This window comes from Cibotium barometz, chromosome 18, assembly GCF_041138505.1.
Source record: "Cibotium barometz isolate CiBa-2024 chromosome 18, ASM4113850v1, whole genome shotgun sequence".
In the NCBI taxonomy this organism is placed as follows: Eukaryota; Viridiplantae; Streptophyta; class Polypodiopsida; order Cyatheales; family Cibotiaceae; genus Cibotium; species Cibotium barometz.
In genome coordinates, this window is record NC_141063.1 from 53,326,427 (window position 1) to 53,349,129 (window position 22,703).

Sequence of the window (22,703 nt, forward strand, 5' to 3'; positions counted from 1 at the left end):
TACATTAGACTTAGCATCATTAAGAGACTTAGCAATACGAGGCTTAGAAATGAACGAATTTAATATATGACTTAGCGCGCGATAAGAGACTTAGTAATGAACGAAATTATTATATGAGCTCCGGAGACTATCGTCTTTGAAAGGCATTATACAGAACCCATATTCTTTCTTTTTCCTTCTAACGACCATCTACCATTAAGGCTATTAATGTAAATTTAGTTCACTACAACCACTGAGAAACAACTCCATCAATATAACCATTCATTTTGTTTATGTACACATGGTTAAATTCGCGATTTTTCCACATGAAGTGGATATTAGATTCTTTGTTTTGAACTTTTGTCAATGTGGGCCATATTTTATTCAAATCATCTAGCTACATAACTGGATCGGAAGTAACAAATGCATAAAGGTCTCACCATTCATGCAAACTATGAGATTTTATGGAAACGAAACAAAGATTGTTTATTAGAATAGAAACCATTCGGCATAAGTAGAACTATGAATTATGAAAGAATGCATGAGAACACGTCACATAAGAATTAGGAAGAGAAGAAAGTTTTGGAAACCTTTTATTGATAGGGAGAATCGTTACTTTTCAAAATGCAAAATGCATTTGAAAAGAAGAACATAAATAACACTTACTATGCACTAAAGCATGTCTAACCTTAAGGATTAGGGGGGTATTTGAGTTTGGGGAAGTCGAATTTAGGAAATTCAAATTTGGGCTCTTCTACAGGCGGCATCTCCATGGGTGGTTTCTCCATTGGCGGTGGTTTCTCCATTGGTGGTTTCTCCATTGGCGGTTTCTCCATGGGTGGTTTATACTCAGGGGGGTATTTGAATTTGGGGAAGTCAAATTTAGGAAATTTGAATTTGGGCTCTTCTACAGGCGGCATCTCCATAGGCGGCTTCTCCATGGGTGGTTTCTCCATTGGCGGTGGTTTCTCCATTGGTGGTTTCTCCATAGGCGGTGGTTTCTCCATGGGTGGTTTATACTCAGGGGGGTATTTGAATTTGGGGAAGTCAAATTTAGGAAATTTGAATTTGGGCTCTTCTACAGGCGGCATCTCCATAGGCGGCATCTCCATAGGCGGCTTCTCCATGGGTGGTTTCTCCATAGGCGGCGGTTTCTCCATGGGTGGTTTATACTCAGGGGGGTATTTGAATTTGGGGAAGTCGAATTTGGGGAACTTGAATTTAGGAAATTGGAATTTGGGCTCTTCTACAGGCGGCGGTTTCTCCATGGGCGGTGGTTTCTCCATGGGTGGTGGTTTCTCCATTGGTGGTTGCTCCATGGGTGGTTTCTCCATTGGTGGTTGCTCCATGGGCGGTTTCTCCATAGGTGGTGGTTTCTCCATGGGTGGTTTATACTCAGGGGAGTCGTAATAGCTGGCCTGGGCACAAAACATGCCGACGGATTCTGGACGGTAGCTGAGGGCGTCAATGCCATAGACAAGCCTGCTGCCCGCAACGGTCTCTTGTCGGGAGAATTCCGACGAGGTTCGCCGTGACGTTGCCGGTAGTTGGCATGACTTGCGGGGGCTTTGCCGGAGCTCGGCGGCACACCTTATTTTGCCAGCACTATCAAAGGCTGCCGTCGGGAGCGCTGCTGCGAAATGGCCCTTCTCATCTGTGGTGGCGGTCACCACAACTGCTTCGTCCCCCTTGTCCAATTGGCTGTCGCATACCAAAGCGACCTTGGCACCTACATCCATTTCACATGAGGATAGTAAAATATAATCATCACACGAAGACCAATGTGCAAATTTCAAATAGGTTAACCCAGAAGGGAGAAAGGTTTTCTTCATAAGCAATTGTGCAAGAATGCTGTAAATTTTACTTTAAACGAAGAAAGTCAAAACTGATGCATTACTATATATTAAAATGTCAATTCTGTTTTTATTCTATATATATATATATATATATATATATAATATCAATTCTGTTTTTATTCTATATATATATATATAACCTGTCAATTAAGAAAAAGGAGGTATATTTGCATTGGAGGTGCGAACATCGAAACTGTAACTTTTCTTCTACTTCATTGCCCTGCGGAGATCTTTAACTCTGCTAAGCCCTGCAGCTGGGCTAGTTACTAATAAATTGAATGATTAGCCGCATAGAGAGTTAATAATCGTCAAATCTCTTGAACTAAATAGGGCTGTGGCTACGTACAGAAGCTACATTGGCTATATATATATATATATATATATTGACTGTATAAAGGTGAACACTTAAAAAGTAAGTTACATTGGCTAATATTAGCAACCTTTGAAGATCCGGCGTGAGAGCCGCCACTTAAAAAGCACGCAAGCACAGCTTGGGGTGTGTATATATGTATGTACCTTTGAGAAGGTTGCTACTCTTGGTTATCTTGTTCTGCAGGCATTGATCACAAAACACGATTCCCTCTACCGACACACTTGAAACCTTGATTTCCTCTAATTCTAACCCCCGCGAGGCAAAACCCCCCACAACAAACAGACTCGCCCAAAAGGCTAGCAGCAGCAGAAGGAGAGTGGTGATGATGCGAGCCATACTACTACTTGGCCTGCTGCTCCAGCAAGGGGATCTCCAACGCCCTTAAATACACCCAAAGCAAAAATGTTGTAGTACACACACCATCCACGTATGTGGCCCAGTCTACAAACAAAAGGTGCTGCAACTTCACAGCGCCTCGGGCCTACGAACAAAACATATTATTATTATTATTAAGAGGTACGGCAAGGCAAGGCAGGCGCATAAGGCCAACCCCTCCTCTCTATAGCGTTGCTTGTGCAATAACGTGGACCTTTGCTTTTGCATTCGTGGCCGTTGCAACTACCATCTTCCATTTGTTGCTATTCTCACATGGGTGCCGACATACAAGTTGGTGGTAAGTGTCATTTAATGTTTGGGGTTTGAAGTGTCATCTGCTTTCTTTGTGATTTAGGCATTTAATCATGGGATAAGCATCGTTGTGAGTTGTAGTTAAGCTTGATCCATTCAAAGTATGCATGCATGCTCGCTCATCATAATTGGCTGAAGGTTACCAACACCGATCAAGCAAGAGGTTTTTTTAGTGGTCCAATGGGGTTAGTCCCCCCCCCCCTCCCCACATGCACACACAACCCCAAAGAAGAAAAGAAAAGCCGCTCTCAACAATCAACAAACAAAGAAGTTGGTTAGCTCTCGCAGTTCAAACACCTATCCACAAAGTGCTTAACCCCCTAATTTTACAAAGTGTTTACTTGGATTAGTTCGTATTAAAGTCGGTTGTTTAGGTGGGCACTAAGATTGAGTCTAACAAGGGGGCTGCATAGTTTAAAGGGGCAACGCCCAGGGAGCATGATCACAATTCATAGTAGTGAAAGTTACTTATTCATAATGAAAGTTTTGAGAAAAACATTAGTAACATGATCATAATTCATAGTATTGAAAGTTACTTATTCATAATGAAAGTGTGAGCCACATCGTCAATGCTTGTAGTCTTGTGAATTTGTCTTCCTAATAATAACGAGCTTGACGACCTAGTGCCTTAGCTTTGAGACAATGATGCACTATAAAAATTCAACCCCCCTGAATCCCACTCGTGACTCCGTACTTATTACAACCTTTATTTGCTTAACTTTGGAATTTGGGCTTTACAGTTTTGAAATTGGAGGCATGGTCGAGCTTAGACACCAATGGTTTCCACTTACAAGGACTATGCTTTTGCTAATTGAGTGTCTTTGACGTTGAGATCATCATATGTAGAGAAATGCTAAAGATATAATTTGTTTACACAAATTGGCTTAGCTTAAGGATAATGACTTAGAAAGAGGAGAGCAACCGCTTATTTTTAGGCTTTGACTTAGGCAATTGGAGAGTGAACAACTCTATTGTTCCCGATTAAGAAGCTCATTACCTCCCAAAACAGAATATATATATATATATATATATATGGTTAGTGACGAGTTTATTAATATGCATCGGATCAACAAGAACAAAGTAGAATTACTTTTACTCCTCATCGAATTCCATTAGGATTCACGAATCATTCGCCGGAAGCACGGTGTAGCTGGCTGACGATAGTCTGACAAGCTGCAAAATCAAAATCATGAAGAAGCAGTATAAAACTGACCTTTATCTGCTACTATTAATGATTTATTCACCACACGTTTGCAACAGAAGATTTATGACCATTGCTGCGTTCTAGATACGTCAGAACACACTCATTGCAACTCCTAAGTCATAGCTGATACATGGTAGCTATACTTTACAATTCAATGCAATTTCTAAGCTCGATAAAAGCATTTTAAAAAAACGGTCGAAAAAAGGACATGCTTATAAACTAACAGGTTTTCTAAGGTTAAATTTACATATATTTTGCATGTACTTTAACTAAAAACTACTCAATTTGATTTTTTTAAAAAAGGGCTTGATATATCTCTAGCCCGTTTTTCCAAATTTCAGCCGGTAAAAGTACATTGAAATACCAGACTATAGGAGGCTAGTAAACTTCAAGCATTCAAAACTATGAAATCCACCATTACCTTGACCGCTTACATTAGAGTGGGGAAGCCCCTTAGATTTTCCAAAATTCAAGTGTTCATCATATTATGAAATTATCCATCCTACTCCCTCCACATTTGAGTGTAAAGCCACACATCATGGTAGAATAACTATTGCTTCATGCATCATTCAATAAACTACTTCTCAAAAAATGAATGCTCCTCCACCAAACACATAGTACCCCATGTGTAGCTACTTCATTTTTTTCCCTACTTAAGGCTCTTGTCCAACTTTGATCATCATCATCAAAACATAGCACACCCATGTGCTACTTCATTTTCTCCCTACAGGCTCTTGTCTACCTTTACTTCATCAAATATTCAGAAATCCCAACTAACATGCTAAAACTTAAGAATGTGTGTCTTGTTTTTATTATTTCACACACTCAAGAAGAATAGGCATCATTTTGAGTCACTCCATCATTTGGCACTCGATATATGTGGAGTTGGTGTGTGCTTAAGATACTCTAATAAGTAGATTCAAAAGTGCCACCATTTGGAGTTCCCAAAGTATGGGGATTTTCCCAATATGGTCTTACTTGGTGTATGTAGTTGAGGAAATCAAGGGCACAATTGAGAAATTCACTTAACTATGCTCACGGGGGGGGGGGGGGGGGGGTTCACTATATGTAAACTCTCTATATCACGTGCGTTCAAGGCCTAATTAAACAACCCCTTATCTGTAAATCTTTCATGAATAAAACACACCCTTTTTCTATTCAATCTGGAAATGCCCCCTTTAAATGGTACCCTTCTGTATGTAAAAAATGTGTAAAAAAGGGATATATTTTTTAAAAACTTATGTTGAACCCATGTGCTATGCTTACGTATGAGTGATCCCCTCGAGACTATGCTTATGTTGAACCCACGTGCTATGCTTACGTATTTATGAGTGATCCCCTCGAGACTATGCTTGTGTGAAAGGGCACTAAGAACTTGGTTTCCTTTTTTATCACCTTATCTTTCCTAATGTCATCAAATCACTACTTACAACATATTTTCTCCAAAACCATTCCATGGACTTTCATAAACTATTCTTCTTGAAGCTTTTCATGCTCGTACCAAATGGTTAAAATTTTGATTTTTTGGAAAAAAAATTTAAAAATATATATAGTTTTTAAAGGATATTCATTTTTTTAATGTAACTCAACCAAGTTGTGTGGATACCCAACCCAAAAATATTTAAAAAATAATTCTTTTTTGTGTACCTTGTCTGAGTTATGCGGATACCTAACCCATGATGGTGGACACTGGCATTTAAAAAAATGCAATTTCCACGTAACTTTATATGGAATGCCCACATTGAATGGTCAACAATGTGTGCAATGATACCGAATTTAAATTTTTTGGTTTTTCACGAAACTCGATCGAGTTATGCACTACAATTGATTGGATTTTCATTTTTAACAATTAGCTCCATAAATTTCAAGGGTGCTCTCTAAGGCTACGACACATTAAAAACTAAGCATTTGGCACACACCTTGCACAACCAAATGTGCTCTGATGGTGCTAAACTTTGCAAGTGTGTATATATGGACCCCACCCTCACTCTTAAAAAGTTTGGTCACCATTGGAGCACAGGTTATTACAATGTGCGAGGGATCTCTAAGGCTATAACATATTAAAAACTAGGGAAATGGGCTGCACATTACAACCAAATATGCGGGGGCTCTCTAAGGCTATGACACATTGAGAATCTAAGTTGTATTATACGTTAAACGAGATTCATTTTATACGCGAATAATGTTCATTTTATACGTTTATCCTCTTTATATACAGGTGTATTATATGGTGACACATCATGTATTTTGGGTTATACGTTTAGGTCCTTATATATTGATCGATAACTATATATTATCAATCAAAACAAGTCACTGTAAAAATAGTACATCATTCCTAATGTACTATGTGCGCAACTTTCCTTAGGGAGTGCTTCTAAAATTGGAAAATTAAAAATATTTCTAATATAATAAGTAAAAAAACCTTAGATATAGGTTTAGATATATGTGTACTTGTGTTCGAAGTTTACTTCACACTTGTACATATATTTTAGAAAATAAAAATTAGTTTTGTCTTTCATTGTGTTCGAAGCTTGCTTCATGCTTGAAAGATAAAGTCTTAGGAATAGGATTTATCTTTTATTGTGTTCGAAGCTTGCTTCACACTTCAAAGATAATGCAAAATATAGGTAGTAGGTTTTATCCTTTACTGCGTTCAAAGCTTGTTTCACACTTTAAAGAGATTTTTAGAGTTTACGATTTATCTTTTTTGTGTTTGAAGCTTGCTTCACACTCTAAAGATAAATATTGATGTATGTTTTATTCTATTCTTTGCATGAAGTGGCATGCTTGAATATTGCATGCCCATGAACGTAAGAGTCATTAATTAGGAGCATGGGAGTTGTTATCTCACAAAAGCCCCATGGTAACCTAGGGTAGCCCATGTCTTATCATCACCCTCTTCAAAGGTACCTTTGGTTTTAGTGATGGTGTGAGAATGTGGAAAGACTTTGGGCCCATGGGTAGACCAGCAGGTCGTGTCAAGTGCACTCTTAAACCTTCCTCCAACTGTTACATTCATGGACATGCATATGTGTTGTGAACTCTATATGCTGGACAAAATGTATATGTGATGGGACCTCTATGTATTTTTGCATTGATTTCTCATGCATTACATGGACATTACGAGTAGACTTCTTTCATGAATTATTGTTCAAAACTTGTTTTATAATTAAATTTGTCATGTTTCTAAAGTTAAGTCATCTTTTAATTCAACTTCATTCACACCAAAAATGACGAAATCGATTGAAGGCATCACGTGCAGCAGCCGACTTGGTATACATATTTTACAATATAATAGTGTTACATATGCCTCGAAATATAGCTACTCGTGCTAGACAATCTTGTATACCATTGCCTTTGACTACTGATGCAGTTGTTGCAGAAGAGAGATGTAGTGAAGATGAGAATGAATGGAAAGTACGATCAGATGCCTCAGATATGGATAAAGATGATATATTGCCAATTCTAGTAGAAGAATAATGTACTTGTACTCATCATCAACATGTGTTTTCACTCACTAACAATCATATGCAGCTTGAAATAATCATCACTAACATGTAATACAACTTGAAATACTTACTATAATCTAACATCACATTTTTACGAGTATATATTTTCAAAAATAGAGGTTGCCACTATAGCTTTAAGTCATCTTTTAAAACTAAATGTTTTTGAGTCTACAAAAAATATCTAAAAAAGACTTTGTGTCACGAAGATAAGTCTTGTGCATCCTTCCAGGTGATGCCTCCATCTAAATCACCACCACGAGTACCTTGTAAGTGGCCACCACTAGCACCAACAACACCAACACTTTCTGGACTTCAAAGTCGATCATCAATGTTGAATAGGTCAGCTGACACATTGCTTGGACTTTGATAACATGCAATCACTACATGGAGCTTTTGATTCTCTACACACAGTGATGCAACCTCTGCTTTAAGCCAAAAAATCCTCTCTATCACACTCTCTACTATTTATCCTTGGCTTGCAAGGGAAATTCCTTGGCTAGCCATCTCAATGATCTTCTCATGCTTGTTGTGTAACAAGATGATGAGACACTTTTGTGTTGGCAAGGGAATATTTCTCTTCTCGTTGTAGATGCTAGTTCCTTAGGTCTACCTTGACCAATTCCTGCATTCTTTGGACGAGAGGTCCAATCTACTTGTCTCTTTAGGATATCTTGGACATACACTTGTTGAATAAAATATAATTCCATTTGATTGTCATTTGGCATTTCTCTCTCTTTCTGTATTAACCTTAGAAGTAAGACCTTGGCCAATCCTACATGATGAAGATCAGAAAGTTTCAGAGTAGGGACCCCTCCTTTGCTCGACCACTTATCTGGAACAAAGTGTCATGTATAAAATGGGAAAGGACATAGCTTCTTCACGCCCTTAAGTGCTAGGGGATCTCCCTCCAAACCTTCCTCATTTGGGATGTCCTCAAAGAATTGTGACACATCTTGCTCACCAAATCGATGAGTCCCCTCTTGTAGTATGCATTGAGACTCTACATGATCTATTCCCTCAACTTGCGGAGGTCTATATCCTTCGCTAGCTACTTTAACCACCACCATTTGATCAATCTGTATTCACAAAGAAATATAATTTATTTTATTATATTTAACGAAAAAATCATATTTAAATAAGCAATTAATATGCAGACAATTTAGAGAGAATCATATGCAGATAAACAATTGAATATTTGAGACAATTAAAAGACACATAGTCACAATAGTCACACTTGAATTTTTGAGAAAATTTACACTAGCATTGCCATTAATATTCGAGATAATTTAGTAGAGTCATACTTGAATATTCGAGACAATTTAAAGATGTATAGTCACAGTAGTCACACTTGAATTTTTGAGACAATTTACACTAACATTGCCATTAATATTCGACATAATTCAGATAGACTCTTTGAGATGATACAAGTCCGAGATGTATAATATATCCATGTTACTTGTAAATACAGATAGACTCTTTGAGATGATACAATTCGACATAATTCAGATAGACTCTTTGAGATGATACAAGTCCGAGATGTATAATATATCCATGTTACTTGTAAATACAAGGCAACTATTTATCATATGGATGCAAGCCTGAGGTCCTTTTAATGTCTAGCCTAGTTTTTGGGCTCCATGCATACACACAGCTAAATTTGTTGTTGATGGCCTTGATAGGGGATTAATTGACATCCCTAATCACATGGTTTTACTTATCCGAGTGATTAATGCAGCAACTTCATCATTTGGAAATGGCTTTGGAATACAATAAAGGAAGCACTTGATTTGGAAACTCATAGAATATACATCTTGGGCCTTATTGTATGGGGTTCCAAAAGAGTAATTCCCACCATTTTTGCATCTAAAAGAAATATTCTAATTACTCCATGTACATATCCATCTATTCACCTGTATTCACATCACATCCATCCATCTATTCACCTGTATTCACATCACATCCATCCATCCATTTACATCTATATGATTCATATCACTTCTCATCACATCTATTCACCTCACATCTCATCTCACCTCTATTCATATCACATCCATCCATCCATTGACATCTATCTGATTCACATCACATCTCATCACATCTATTCACCTCACATCTCATCACCTCTATTCACATCACATCCATCCATCCATTCACATCTATTTGATTCACATCACTTCTCATCACATCTATTCACCTCACATCTCATCACCTCTATTCACATCACATTCATCCATCCATTCACATCTATTTGATTCACATCACATCTCATCACATCTATTCACCTCACATCTCATCACCTCTATTCACATCACATTCATCCATCCATTCACATCTATCTGATTCACATCACATCTCATCACCTCTATTCACATCACATCCATCCATCCATTAACATCTATCCAATTCTCATCACATCTATTTGCCTCAAATCTCATCACCGCTATTCACATCACATCCATCCATTCATTCAGTTCTATCTTATTCACATCACATCCATTCACCTCACATCTCATCACCTCTATTCACATCACATCCATCCATCAATTCACATCACATCTCATCACATCTATTCACCTCACATCTCATCACCTCTATTCACATCACATCCATCCATCCATCCATTCACATCTATCTGATTCACATCACTTCTCATCACATTTATTCACCTCACATCTCATCACCTCTATTCACATCACATCTATTCACCTCACATCTCATCACCTCTATTCACATCACATCCATGCATCAATTCACATCACATCTCATCACATCTATTCACCTCACATCTCATCACCTCTATTCACATCACATCCATCCATCCATTCACATCTATCTGATTCACATCACATCTCATCACCTCTATTCACATCACATTCATCCATCCATTCACATCTATTTGATTCACACAACATCTATTCACCTCACATCTCATCACCTCTATTCACATCACATCCATCCATCCATTCACATCTATCTGATTCTCATCACATCTATTTGCCTCACATCTCATCACCTCTATTCACATCACCATCTACCCATCCATTCACATCTATCCGATTCACATTACATCATTTAAGAGATTTATAATTTTTTATATAAAGATTCTTTACACATCTATTTATGCATAAAAATCAACTTCAGTGGGAATAACACTTTTATAAAAATCCTTTCATGCATCTATTTATGCATAGTTCAAATTTAAGGAAAATAACACTTTTGGAATAAAAATAAATCTTCTATGGATCTTTCTATGCATAAATTCAATTTTAACGAGAATAACACTTTTGGAATAAAAATAAATCTTCTATGCATGTTTCTATGCATAAATTCAATTTTAACGAGAATAACACTTTTGGAATTAAAAAAATCTTCTATGCATAAATTCAATTTTAATGAGAATAACACTTTTGGAATAAAAATAAATCTTTTATGCAGCTTTCTATGCATAAATTCAATTTTATTGAGAATAAGACTTTTGGATAAAAATAAATCTTTCTATGCATAAATTCAATTTTAATGAGAATAACACTTTTGGAATAAAAATAAATCTTCTATGCATCTTTCTATGCATAAATTTAATTTTAATGAGAATAACACTTTTGGAATAAAAATAAATCTTCTATGCATCTTTTTATGCATCAATTCAATTTTAATGAGAATAACACTTTTGGAATAAAAATAAATCTTCTATGCATCTTTCTATGCATAAATTCAATTTTAGTGAGAATAACACTTTTGGAATAAAAATAAATCTTCTATGCATAAATTCAATTTTAATGAGAATAACACTTTTGGAATAAAAATAAATCTTTTATGTAGCTTTCTATGCATAAATTCAATTTTAATGAGAATAACACTTTTGGAATAAAAATAAATCTTCTGTGCATCTTTCTATGCATAAATTCAATTTTAATGAGAATAACACTTTTGAAATAAAAAAAAACTTTTGTGCATCTTTCTATGCATAAATTTAATTTTAATGAGAATAACACTTTTGAAATAAAAATAAATCATTTATGCATCTTTCTATGCATAAATTCAATTTTAGTGAGAATAACACTTTTGGAATAAAAATAAATCTTTTATGCATCTTTCTATGCATAAATTCAATTTTAATGAGAATAACACTTTTGGAATAAAAATAAATCTTCTATGCATAAATTCAATTTTAATGAGAATAACACTTTTGAAATAAAAATAAATCTTTCTATGCATAAATTCAATTTTAATGAGAATAACACTTTTGAAATAAAAATAAATCTTCTATGTATCTTTCTATGCATAAATTTAATTTTAATGAGAATAACACTTGAAATAAAAATAAATCATTTATGAATCTTTCTATGCATAAATTCAATTTTAATGAGAATAACACTTTTGGAATAAAAATAAATCTTTTATGCATATTTATATGCATAAATTTAATTTTAATGAGAATAACACTTTTGAAATAAAAATAATTTCTTTTAGAATGCACAAACGGTGGGGATTACTCCTTTAGAATAACTTAATGATAAACTTTAGTTTCACAAAATTTAAGAAAATTTTACCATAACCTCCTTTGTATGGCTAACCATTTCTCAATTTTTACATTCTAATATCAACTTTAAATTAATCCCAATTTGAAGTAAACGTTGCATGACGAATGAAGATCAATGCAAGGATGCAACAAAAAAGACACTTAGGGCTCTTGTAAAGAGTTCCAAGTTGTAGATGAATGTGGGAGTGGGCTTGACAATAATCCCACATGGGAACTTTTGGGAGTTTTAGAGTTTTTGTATAAAAAGTGGCCCATTTGAGAGCTAGGGAGGACTCTTTGGTCATTTGGTTGAGAGGCTCATAGAGAGAGCTTGCTCCATAGCTCCTTCTCATGTGCTCTCCCAAGGCTCTCCATCTTTATTCTTGCTTCAATCTTGTACTCTCTATTCTCCATGTATTCAATGATTTGAGGTTGTGGTCTACACACTTGCTAATCTAGATTTCTTAATGATGTTTTGATGCTAAATTCTGATTTGTGAATTGTAGAGTGCATGTAATGAAGCTTGTGCATGAAATGATGTGTAGTTGAGGCTTGTGTGATAGCTCTTTGCATGTTAGATTCTTTGCATAAGTTGCATTTTTGTGCTTAAGTGTAGCCTAATCTTGATGCGTTGATTATGTTAGATTGATTGCTTGATTGTTGAAGAAGGATTGAGTAGGACTAGAAGTCATTAGTGTGTGGTTAACTAATCTTCTCCCATTCGGGATAGCCTCTATGCGCTAACCGGGGTTGCATTCACGGATTGACAAGTGTGTGGGTTGGAGTGTAGCCTCCGCTATGCTATGATGTCCCAAACAATGGCGCCACTGCCGGGGAACGCACACCTAAGTTAATGAAGGGTGTTAACCATTACTTCATACTAAGTGCTCCATTGATTGCAAAATCGTGGATTAGGGTAGATTATAGTAGAGTTTGCAAGGGCATTGAGTGTGTGATCTCAAGGGCGCCTTGTGTGTTTTCTGTTTTTTGATTAGAAGCAAAAAAAATTAAAACCCCATTGCGGTAGAGTAATCCCGCCATTAAGTAGGTTCAAGTGATTTCTGTTTTTGTATTTTCCGACGTAGGGGTTGTAAGAGGTGTGTCGTTAGAGGCGCAGCAAAGAAAAATAAATAAATATATATATATATATATATATATATATATATTTTTACATATATATATATACCTTGCAGCTGTTGGGCGGCCGGCTTAAAAGTTGCAGCAGTTGGGCGGCCGGCTTATAGCGAAGGCTTGTGGGAGGTAGAACGTGGAGGCGGCTTTAAAATATATATATATATATATATATATATAAATATACATTGGAGGGGTGTGGCTGTGGATTGTGAGGTGGCGTAGCTGGGGGGCGTTTGCAGTGGGCGCAGCCTGCAGAGCGTTGGCCGGTGTGGAGCTGCAGCTAAGGCACAGCTGGAAGAAGCGTAGAAGGCGTGTGAGCCCGTTTTGACGGTGAAGGAAGAGGTGGCCGTGTAGCATCAGCGAAGGCAGCTGAGGCGAAAGACGTGGAGTGGAAGGCGTCTGCATTGGGCGCAGCAGCGTGGAGTGAGGCCGTAGTCGGCAGAAGCCAGCCGAGTAAAAAATAAAAAAAATAAAAAAAAAATAAAAACAGCAGCAGCCGGCGAAGGGCTGTGGGAAGCATCGTAGGCCGTCGAACAGAAGCAACGACGGCGACGGGCTGTGTGACGTCGAGCAGCGAAGAGAGAAGGAGCAGACGGCCGGCAGAAAGCGAAGCAGCGCAGCAGTGGAGAAGAAGGCAGAAGACGTGCAGCTGGCAGAAGGCGCCGCAAGGAAACACGTGCGCGCCGGCAAAGAATCCGGCGAGGCGCACAGAACGGCGCGAGGCGAGGGATAAGGTTGGTGCATTTTTAATTATTTTTTATTTTTTATTTTTTAATTAATTTTTCATGTTTTTGTATTTTTTAAATAAAAAATAATAATAATAAATAAATAAACAATAAAATAATATATATATATATATATATAGTTTTTTTTTAAAAGAGAGAAAAAAAAGAGAGAAAAGCGAAAAAAGAGAGAATAGAAAGAAAGAAATTTTTAAAAAAAATATTTAAAAAAAAGAAACAATTTTTATTTTCGTATTTTGAGTCCATTTTTTATTTCTTAATTTTTTGTAAAAATTTGCATAATTAAAGTAGCTTGTATTTTTTTAGAATTTTTGTAAATTGTGTGCATAATTAGTAAATTTTTTTTAGCGTGATTCATAATTTTGTGTAATTAGTACGAAATTTATTAGTATAAAAAAAACAAAAAACAAAAACGAAAACAAAAAAAAATAAAAAACAAAAACAAAGACAAAACAAAAAAACAAAAACACATAAAAAACCAAAAAAAATTGACCTTATGCACTTGCGGTCGGGACGTCTTATAGATTCTGCCATAGGGTCTAGGGCACCTTCTAGAGTACCTACGCAGGAAAGTGGGACCCAATTGGTAGGAAATTTAGCAGATATTGCTGAAACCCATTCTGAATCCCAATCCGATACCCTTTCCTCGAGAACAACTAGTTCATTGTCCATGGACAATCTAGGGCCGACAAATAGTCATCACTTAGCCCCAAATAGGACACCCACAAGATCTTTTAATCCATTTGAAGCCGACACCATGGGGTTAACACTCAATGTGAGACTCCAATATGTCTACACGAATGCTCAAGGAGCTGAGATCTTTAGGGATCCACAACAAAGGTATCTTGTTAAGATCGCAGACATTTTCTCAGAACTTGATAGAGTACCTCTAGTCAATGACCAGGGTAACATGTACATGGGTGGAGATGGTGTTCGCTACGAAGTCACCTACCATCAAATTAGGGGAGCTCTCTAAAACCGAGTTCTTAGACTTATCAAAGCTTTCAAGAGCAAGGGAGTCTAGAGATGACTGGCTCATTGAGCCGGACATGCTTGGACCCTCCAATGCCCAGTCCTCAAAGCCATCAATTGATGATTTACTTCTTGTAGATCTAAATTTGGAAAGGGATAGGAAAGGCAAGAGCAAAATGGATTAGGGGGCTGAGAACCAATGGGAGTTTGTACGACAAATTCCAGTGACAAAGGTCTTACAGGATGACCCACTTTAAGAGGTCTATAAGGACTCTTTAGAGGGATATTATGCCACAACTAAATTGCCAGAGCTAGATCTTCCTCTAGCACTGGTGGTGGTAGTTGAGAAGCTTGCAGGACACATGAACCGAATAATTGATAAATGGGCCAATGAATACCGAACCTTAGATTGGAAAGAGATTCCGGAGCTCACCTGGAAAGGACAACCATTATTCATGGAAGTGTTCTCAACAAATACAGCCAAACCAGGAGAGACAGCCTTTCTTGGAGAAACTGTTGCTCCTCCCCTACGAGAGTTCACTAGAGAGGGACCCTCAATATCAAAGTGGACCACTGCTAGTAGCCTAACTCTAGCACCAAGATATAGTCCTACACCAAATGTGCGACCACCGGTCACACCACAACAACATCTTTCTCACTATGACAATCGGAGGAGAGGGGAGCCAACTCGGCCTCCCATAAATGCACCTCCTGAAATGCGGGTGACAAGATCTTTGGAGGGGTTTGGTGAGGCTGGTAATAGGGGACCTACACCAATTTTGGATGAATGTGGACCATCTTACCAAAGAGAGGAACAATTCCCATTGAGAGTGAGAGGCCGTAGGCCCTATGATGAGTATTCAAGACAAGTAAGGCCATCAACTCTTCAGAAACTGGTAAAGAAGTACGAAGGGTCGGGAGATCCATACGACCATGTAGCAGCATTTAGGCAAGCAGTTCGAGCTGAGCAAGTGGCTGATAAGCATACTCAAATTGAAGGATTTGGACTCACTCTTGAGGGAAAGGCCCTTGCTTGGTTTCAGGCATTAGAGGCTTCAGACAAATCTTCTTTACGAGTTTTCGAAGAGAGATTCATTGCTGCTTTTTCCTTGATGGGAATTCAACATGACACGGTAGCACACATCTACTCTTTCAAGCAAGGCGAGAATGAGAGTGTTAGAGACTGTGTAAATAGAATGAAGCAGTACATTAATCGTTGCCCAGAAGATGAGAAGCCCGCCCAAAGTCGATTAATTTCTCTCTTCTTAAAAGGACTCAAAAATTCAACACTGCATACACATCTCTATGCGAAGAAGCATACATATTTCAATGAGTGTTGCCATGATGCTATGGATTTCACCGATAACTTCAAATTCCAAGATGGTTCTGGCCCAGAGGTGAAACCTAGAGATCAGTGGGGTGATGACCAAAGTTTAGGGTCTAGCGCTCTAGTAAATCCAGACCAGATAGCTAACCTAGTACTAAGGAGATTGGGACAGACCTATCGTCCACCCATGCAGCCACAACAACAGCAGCAAAGAATGAGGAGTGTACTTCCTACAGGTCCTCATCTTTGTGGAGCATGTGGCGGTAATCATAAAACAGAGGAATGTAATACCTTTTCTCCTCTAGTCTCAAACCAACCCACAAAAAAGTGGTGCCAAGCCTGTGCTTGGAACTTTACCCATACCACACAGGAATGTACTCGCATTGCAAGAATGAGACAGGAACGTGAGTAGCCAAGGGGAGGAGTGGCTCCACAAATGTATCAACAGTATACTAATTTTGAACGTAAGCCGCCGATGGCACAAGAGCAAGCACGACCTATACTTGGTGCTCAACCTCCTGCTCCTGGGACTGCTCCTGTAAGGGTTGTGGACTACGACAATTCAAATATGTGTCAAGACTTGGTAAACCCAAGCTATGTGGAGGAGGAATACGCATCATATTCATCCAAGGAATACGCATCATATTCATCCAAGGAAAATCTCTTTGAAAGTCCCGCATACCCACCAAGCCAAGCACTGGTGGGTGGAGGCTCAACCAGGGGAACAAAACTCTTTGATGTTGCTAGGCGGCTACCAACCTAGGACTCCAGGCCCCTCATGTCAATGGCATCCAAGGAAAGTAGAGGCCAAACCAATGGGCCCCTGTTATGAGTGCGGAGAACCCCATTAGGCTCGGGATTGTCCACATCGCTCAAGGCAAGCATCTCGATCCAATACAACAGTACAACAGTTTCCACCAATTGAAAGATATTGTCTAGGGTGTTTTGTAGAGCACTTCCCAAAGGATTGTCTGCTGAAACCACATGAGGAAGGCACCTCTCAACCAAAGGTCTCACTCAACCCCTTGTAGGAGCAGTTCCATCACCACCTTCATCTGAGAATGAGGATGTCGTGCCACTTAGAGTCATGACTAGATCACAGACACGAAATGCTGAAATACAGATTGAGGATGTCGTGCCACTTAGAGGATGTCATGCCACCTTCATCTGAGAATGAGGATGTCGTGCCACTTAGAGTCATGACTAGATCACAGACACGAAATGCTGAAATACAGACTGATGAGACACCTCGAACTAGGGATGCAAAGACAAATCTAGTGGACAAGACCCTACAGTCCAATAGAAAAAAGACCACTAGGAGGAAAAAGAACCGAAACAAGCGAACTAAAAGTACATCCACTAGTTCTCAAGAAGCCTCTAAACAAAACATGAGGGATAAAACTTTTACATCCCAAGAAGTGCATGAGGAACATCAACCTCAACCTGGGCCTAGTGCTAAACCAGATGAGACTAGTACGACTGAGGATAGTTCTGGGGGTTCTGTTTTTGTGGATAAGGTGAATGAGACTCTAGATGCCATCATTGATGCTCATAGAAGTCGCATTGTAGCTTTATCTGAGCTACCCAAGAAGCTTCAAGAATACCCAAACCCTCGTGAGGAGAAGATCAATCTAGCTGTACATCAGCAACTCATTAGGGAAGCTCAGTCAATACTTGAGGGACCACCACCACCTATTCCTCGGGGCCCAACCTCTCTTAAGCCAACATTAGAAACCATACCAGAAGTGTCATCAAGTCGGGAAATGAAAAGTGAGCTCATTTCACAAGCTCATAGCGAAAGGTTTGCACCAATTGAAAGGAGGTATTCTGCCACCACCTAGCCTTGCCTTCCCATGCAATGATAAAGTTATTGATGCTAATGAGGACATGGCAAATGAGATGTGGGCTGCAGTTCATGAGAAAGTTAATGAGAACAGGTCCTCTATTAGTTCGCCTCCATTCTCTGAGGTGGATTTTACCAGGGGCACGGAAAACAACTTTGGACGCCCAAGCATCCAGGAGGAAGTTCAAACAATTGTTTCTCCTAGAAGTAAGCATACAATGAAAACCTTACCATCATATCTGGGAGAATATGAGAACTGCTCTCAAACCTTGAGGATGCCCTCCATGCATAAAAGGTTGACAAAGGAGAAGGATATGATATTTTGTCAGCACCAGTGGCTTGTACCTTACCTTTGCTTGATTTGATAAAGCTTCGACCTGAGTTGTGGAATGATATTACCACATGTTTGTCAGAGTAGGTATTGCTACAAAAGGGTCACCATGAGTGTACTATACACCCCGAAACAAAGCATGTTATGCCAGTTCCTATCAACAAAGTAGGAAAATTTTGTGAGGACGATCAGGGAAATGCTACCCTCCCATTAGAAGTGCGAAAAGTAGCTTCAACTGCAATACTTGATAGTGGTGCAGGAGTGGGCATTGTGACAAGGTCCATTTGGGAAAAGTGGGGCAAACCAGCTATTAGGAGTACCAGGATGCGCTTGCAGCTAGCAGATGGAAGCTTAGAACATCCCCTTGGGCTGCTTGAGAACATATTGGTCACCACATGTGGGATTGAATATGAGCACACCTTTGCAGTAGTGGATTTTGGAAAACATCCAAACTATGAAGTGATATTGGGTAGACCATTCATGCGACAATTTCAAATGATTCAAGATTGGGGATACAATTATTTGTACCTCCGACATGATTTTGTCATCACAAGGGTCAACCTAAGGAATCACTCATATCGTGATGTAACAAGGTCTCCAATAGATGAGTTTGATTCTGCTTCATCTGAGGGCTCAAGAGTTACATTGTCAGACGGGTGAGAAGATCTGTGGATGTGTGGAGCCTCATGTAGGGATTTCAACACTGAGAGACTTAAGGGTAATCGAAGTGTATCAGACGGATGGGACTCTGATTTTGATAATAATGTGATAATCCCTGAGGAAGAGTTAGGAAAGGCACACCTACTCTTAAGAGGAAGGGAGGTTCAAGTAGAGATCCCTCGAAGCCGACCCAAACGTAAATGCTGTAAGAGCCATAAGAGAATCAGTAAACAAGATGAGAGGGAACGACGTGAGAGACTACAAAAAGAAAAGGAGGAGTCTAAGAGTGAACACTCTTGACCACCACCTCACTTCTCAGGAAAGAACGGATATCTATACTATGTCCAAGCACAAGATAGTATCAAAGACCAAGTAAAACGATCAGATGGATTCCAAGCAGGAGAAAAGCTAAAAAATGTTAGCAAAAATCGTAAAAAACGAAGAAACAAAAACCAAAACTCAAGTCGAAAACCGATTCAAAAGAGAGTGTCGGAAGTGCAAAGACAACGGTTGAACAAAAAAATCCGATGCAAGATGGCAAAGGAGAGCTCAAAACCGCATGGTCTTCAATGAGTGAAGACTCAAGTGGACAAGAACAAGGTCTCAATGTTCCGCCCAATTTCACACAGTACACTCTTCAAGATCGGAAGATTGTTCTTCAACAGCCCATGCGACAAAAACCAAGCGTGCCAGGGGTTTCATATGATGGTCCAGAAGATGCAAAAAAGATTGATATTGCTAAGCCAAGAGAAGAGCCTCGCTATGTGTGGATTGCCACAGACTTGTCCTTAGATGACGAGAAGTTATTAATTCAAACAATAAAGGAGTATCGCGATGTTTTTGCTTGGAGTTATAAAGACCTCAAAGGAGTTGATCCAAGCATATGTCAGCATACAATTCCATTGCGAGAGGATGCAAAGCCTTCCAAGCAACGTCCTTATACTTACAATGAGAATTTTGCACGGAAGATAAAGGAAGAAATAGACAAGCTCTTAGAGGCAGAATTTATCTATGAGATTGAACACACTGAATGGGTCTCCCCTATTGTAGTGGTGCCCAAGAAAAATGGAAAACTTCGAGTATGTGTAAACCTCAAGAAGGTAAATGCAGCAACTGTACGTGATCATTACCCACTTCCAATCAACGGATCATGTTCTGGAACGAGTTGGCAGGGAAAAAAGCATATAGTTTCTTGGATGGATTCTCCGGTTACAATCAAGTGTCAATTGATCCAAAGGATCAACACAAGACAGCCTTTGCTACTGAAGATGGCATCGTTGCCTATCGTGTTATGCCATTTGGTCTAACAAATGCACCAGCAAACTTTCAGCGGTTAACGAGTCATGTATTCAAGGAGTACCTTAGGCAATTTCTTGAGATCTTCATGGATGATTTATGTGTTCACTCACAAGAGCGTGATGATCATATAGAACACCTCAGACTTGTGTTTCAAAAGTGTCAACTTTATCGTATATGCTTGAATCCTGACAAGTGCAAATTCATGGTAAGACAAGGGAAATTTTTTGGCCATATTGTTTCTTGCAATGGGATTTCAACAGATATGGATAAAATTGATGTCATTGTCTCATTACCTCGGCCTATCAACCCTAAAGGGGTACAAACATTCATGGGACATTGTGGCTATTACCGTAGATTCATCTACATGTACGCTGTCCTAGCCAGACCATTATATGCTCTTCTTGTAAAGTTTAATTGGACTGATGAGTGTGAGGAATCCTTTGAAAAGTTGAAGCAAGCATTAGTGACTGCACCCATCTTACGGGCACCAGATTGAAACCAAATCTTTCATGTCCATATTGATGCTTCAAACTTTGCAAATTGGATGTATTTTGGCTCAATCGGGAGAACATAATAAGGATTTTCCAATCTCATATGCTAGTCGACAGTTGAACAATGCTGAGAAGAATTATACCACAACAGAAAGAGAAGGGTTGTCCATGATATATATGCAGTGAAAAAGTTTCGCCATTACCTTTTGGCAAACAAATGCATATTTTTTGTGGACCATCAAGCATTGCTATATTTGGTAAATAAGCCTTGTGCAACTAGAAGGATTGTGAGGTGGTTTATCATCCTTCTTGAGTTTGATTTTGAAGTGGCAGTTTGAAAAGGAACAACTCATCTTAGGGCAGATCATTTGTCTCGAATCACCTCTGGCAAAGCTCCTGTGGGTGTGGATGATGATATGTTAGATTCAACACTTTTCCTTGTAGAGACAGCTCCTAGATGGTCTGAATCCATTTTAGAAATTTTGACAAGTGGGCAGATACAACTAGCGGGTCCTAATGTGGACCTATGGCGACCATTCAAGTTAATCTCAGGAAGATTATATCGTCAGGGTAATGATGGAGTGTTGTGGCTTATACCTAACCCCGACCAATATGAGGAGATCTTGGAATGGGCACATGCGGGTATCGGTGGAATCCATGCATCAGCTACTACTTGTGTGCGACGTATATCTCAGGATGGACAATGGTGGCCTACCATGCATGCAGATGCTGAAACATTTGTTCGTAACTGTGCTTCATGTCAAATTCAACAGCCAATTCATAATGTCACATTATTCCAAATTTCAACTACACCAAGTTGGAGTAAGTATATTGTGGACTATCTTCAGCATGGTCATATGGATCAAAAAATTCCTAAACATCGAAAGCGTGCTATTAAAGTTGAAGCGGCAAACTATATGCTGATAGAGGGCCAACTCTACAAGAGGGGCAAGGATGGCAACTTACGCATATGTGTATGTGAAGCTGACTACTTGAAAATCTTGACTCATGCACATGCAGGTGTTGGGGGTGGACACTTTTCGGGCAATACCACAGCTAAGTTGATTAGGTGGTCTGGGCTTTGGTGGCCAACCTTACAAATGGATGCCGAAGAATATGTGAAACATTGTGATGATTGTCAAAGGACCAAACCTCCCATGACAAAGGACAATATGCCATTGCGGCCTATGTTAAGCACATGTGCTTTTGCAAAATGGGGTATTGATTTTGTCGGTCCCATTAAAACTCCAGCTCGTCACACGCATGCGGAATATATTATAGTCGCAACGGACTATTTGACCAAATGGGTAGAGGCAAAGGCTACAGTCAAAAATGATGCCAGAACCACAGCCAAGTTCCTGTATGAGTACGTGTTTACACGCTATGGCTTACCTATTGAGATCGTTAGTGATCAAGGTGTACACTTTGTAAATGAAGTCATAGAATTTTTGCTTCAAGAATTTATGGTAATTCACAAGCGTTCTGCACCCTATCATCCCTAGACCAATGGACAAGCTGAGAGTACTAACAAGATTCTCTGCACAGCACTCACAAAGATTGTTGAGGGACATAGGACTGATTGGGAGCAAAAGTTACACTCAGTTCTTTGGGCATATAGGACAGCCTATAAAACATCTATGGGCACAACCCCATTTGAGCTTGATTTTGGATTAGATGCAATTCTTCCCATTGAATTTCTTGTACCTACTCTACGAGTAGCTAAACAATTGGATTGGACTGGTCATGAGCTTTCACAACGCATTGATGAATTGGAAA

The 22,703-nt window shown here is 38.8% G+C and overlaps 1 protein-coding gene across 1 annotated transcript; it reads right to left on the reverse strand.

Moving 5' to 3' along the window:
- Nucleotides 1–542: 542 nt before the first annotated feature.
- LOC147629477 (uncharacterized) lies at nucleotides 543–2,624 on the reverse strand. Its single transcript, XM_086812736.1, has 2 exons — nucleotides 2,352–2,624; nucleotides 543–1,708 (listed from the first exon to the last, which is right to left on the reverse strand). Exons 1-2 carry the CDS (start codon nucleotides 2,542–2,544, stop codon nucleotides 669–671), a joined length of 1,233 nt encoding a protein of 410 aa, XP_086668862.1. The 5' UTR covers nucleotides 2,545–2,624; the 3' UTR covers nucleotides 543–668.
- Between the last annotated feature and the right edge of the window lie 20,079 nt (nucleotides 2,625–22,703).

Coding starts and splice junctions, on each gene's coding strand:
- LOC147629477 (XM_086812736.1), bottom strand. CDS start 2,544: ATGGCTCGCATCATCACCACTCTCCTTCTGCTGCTGCTAGCCTTTTGG. Junction 1,709..2,351: donor GAGTAGCAACCTTCTCAAAG/GTACATACATAT, acceptor AAATGGATGTAG/GTGCCAAGGTCGCTTTGGTA.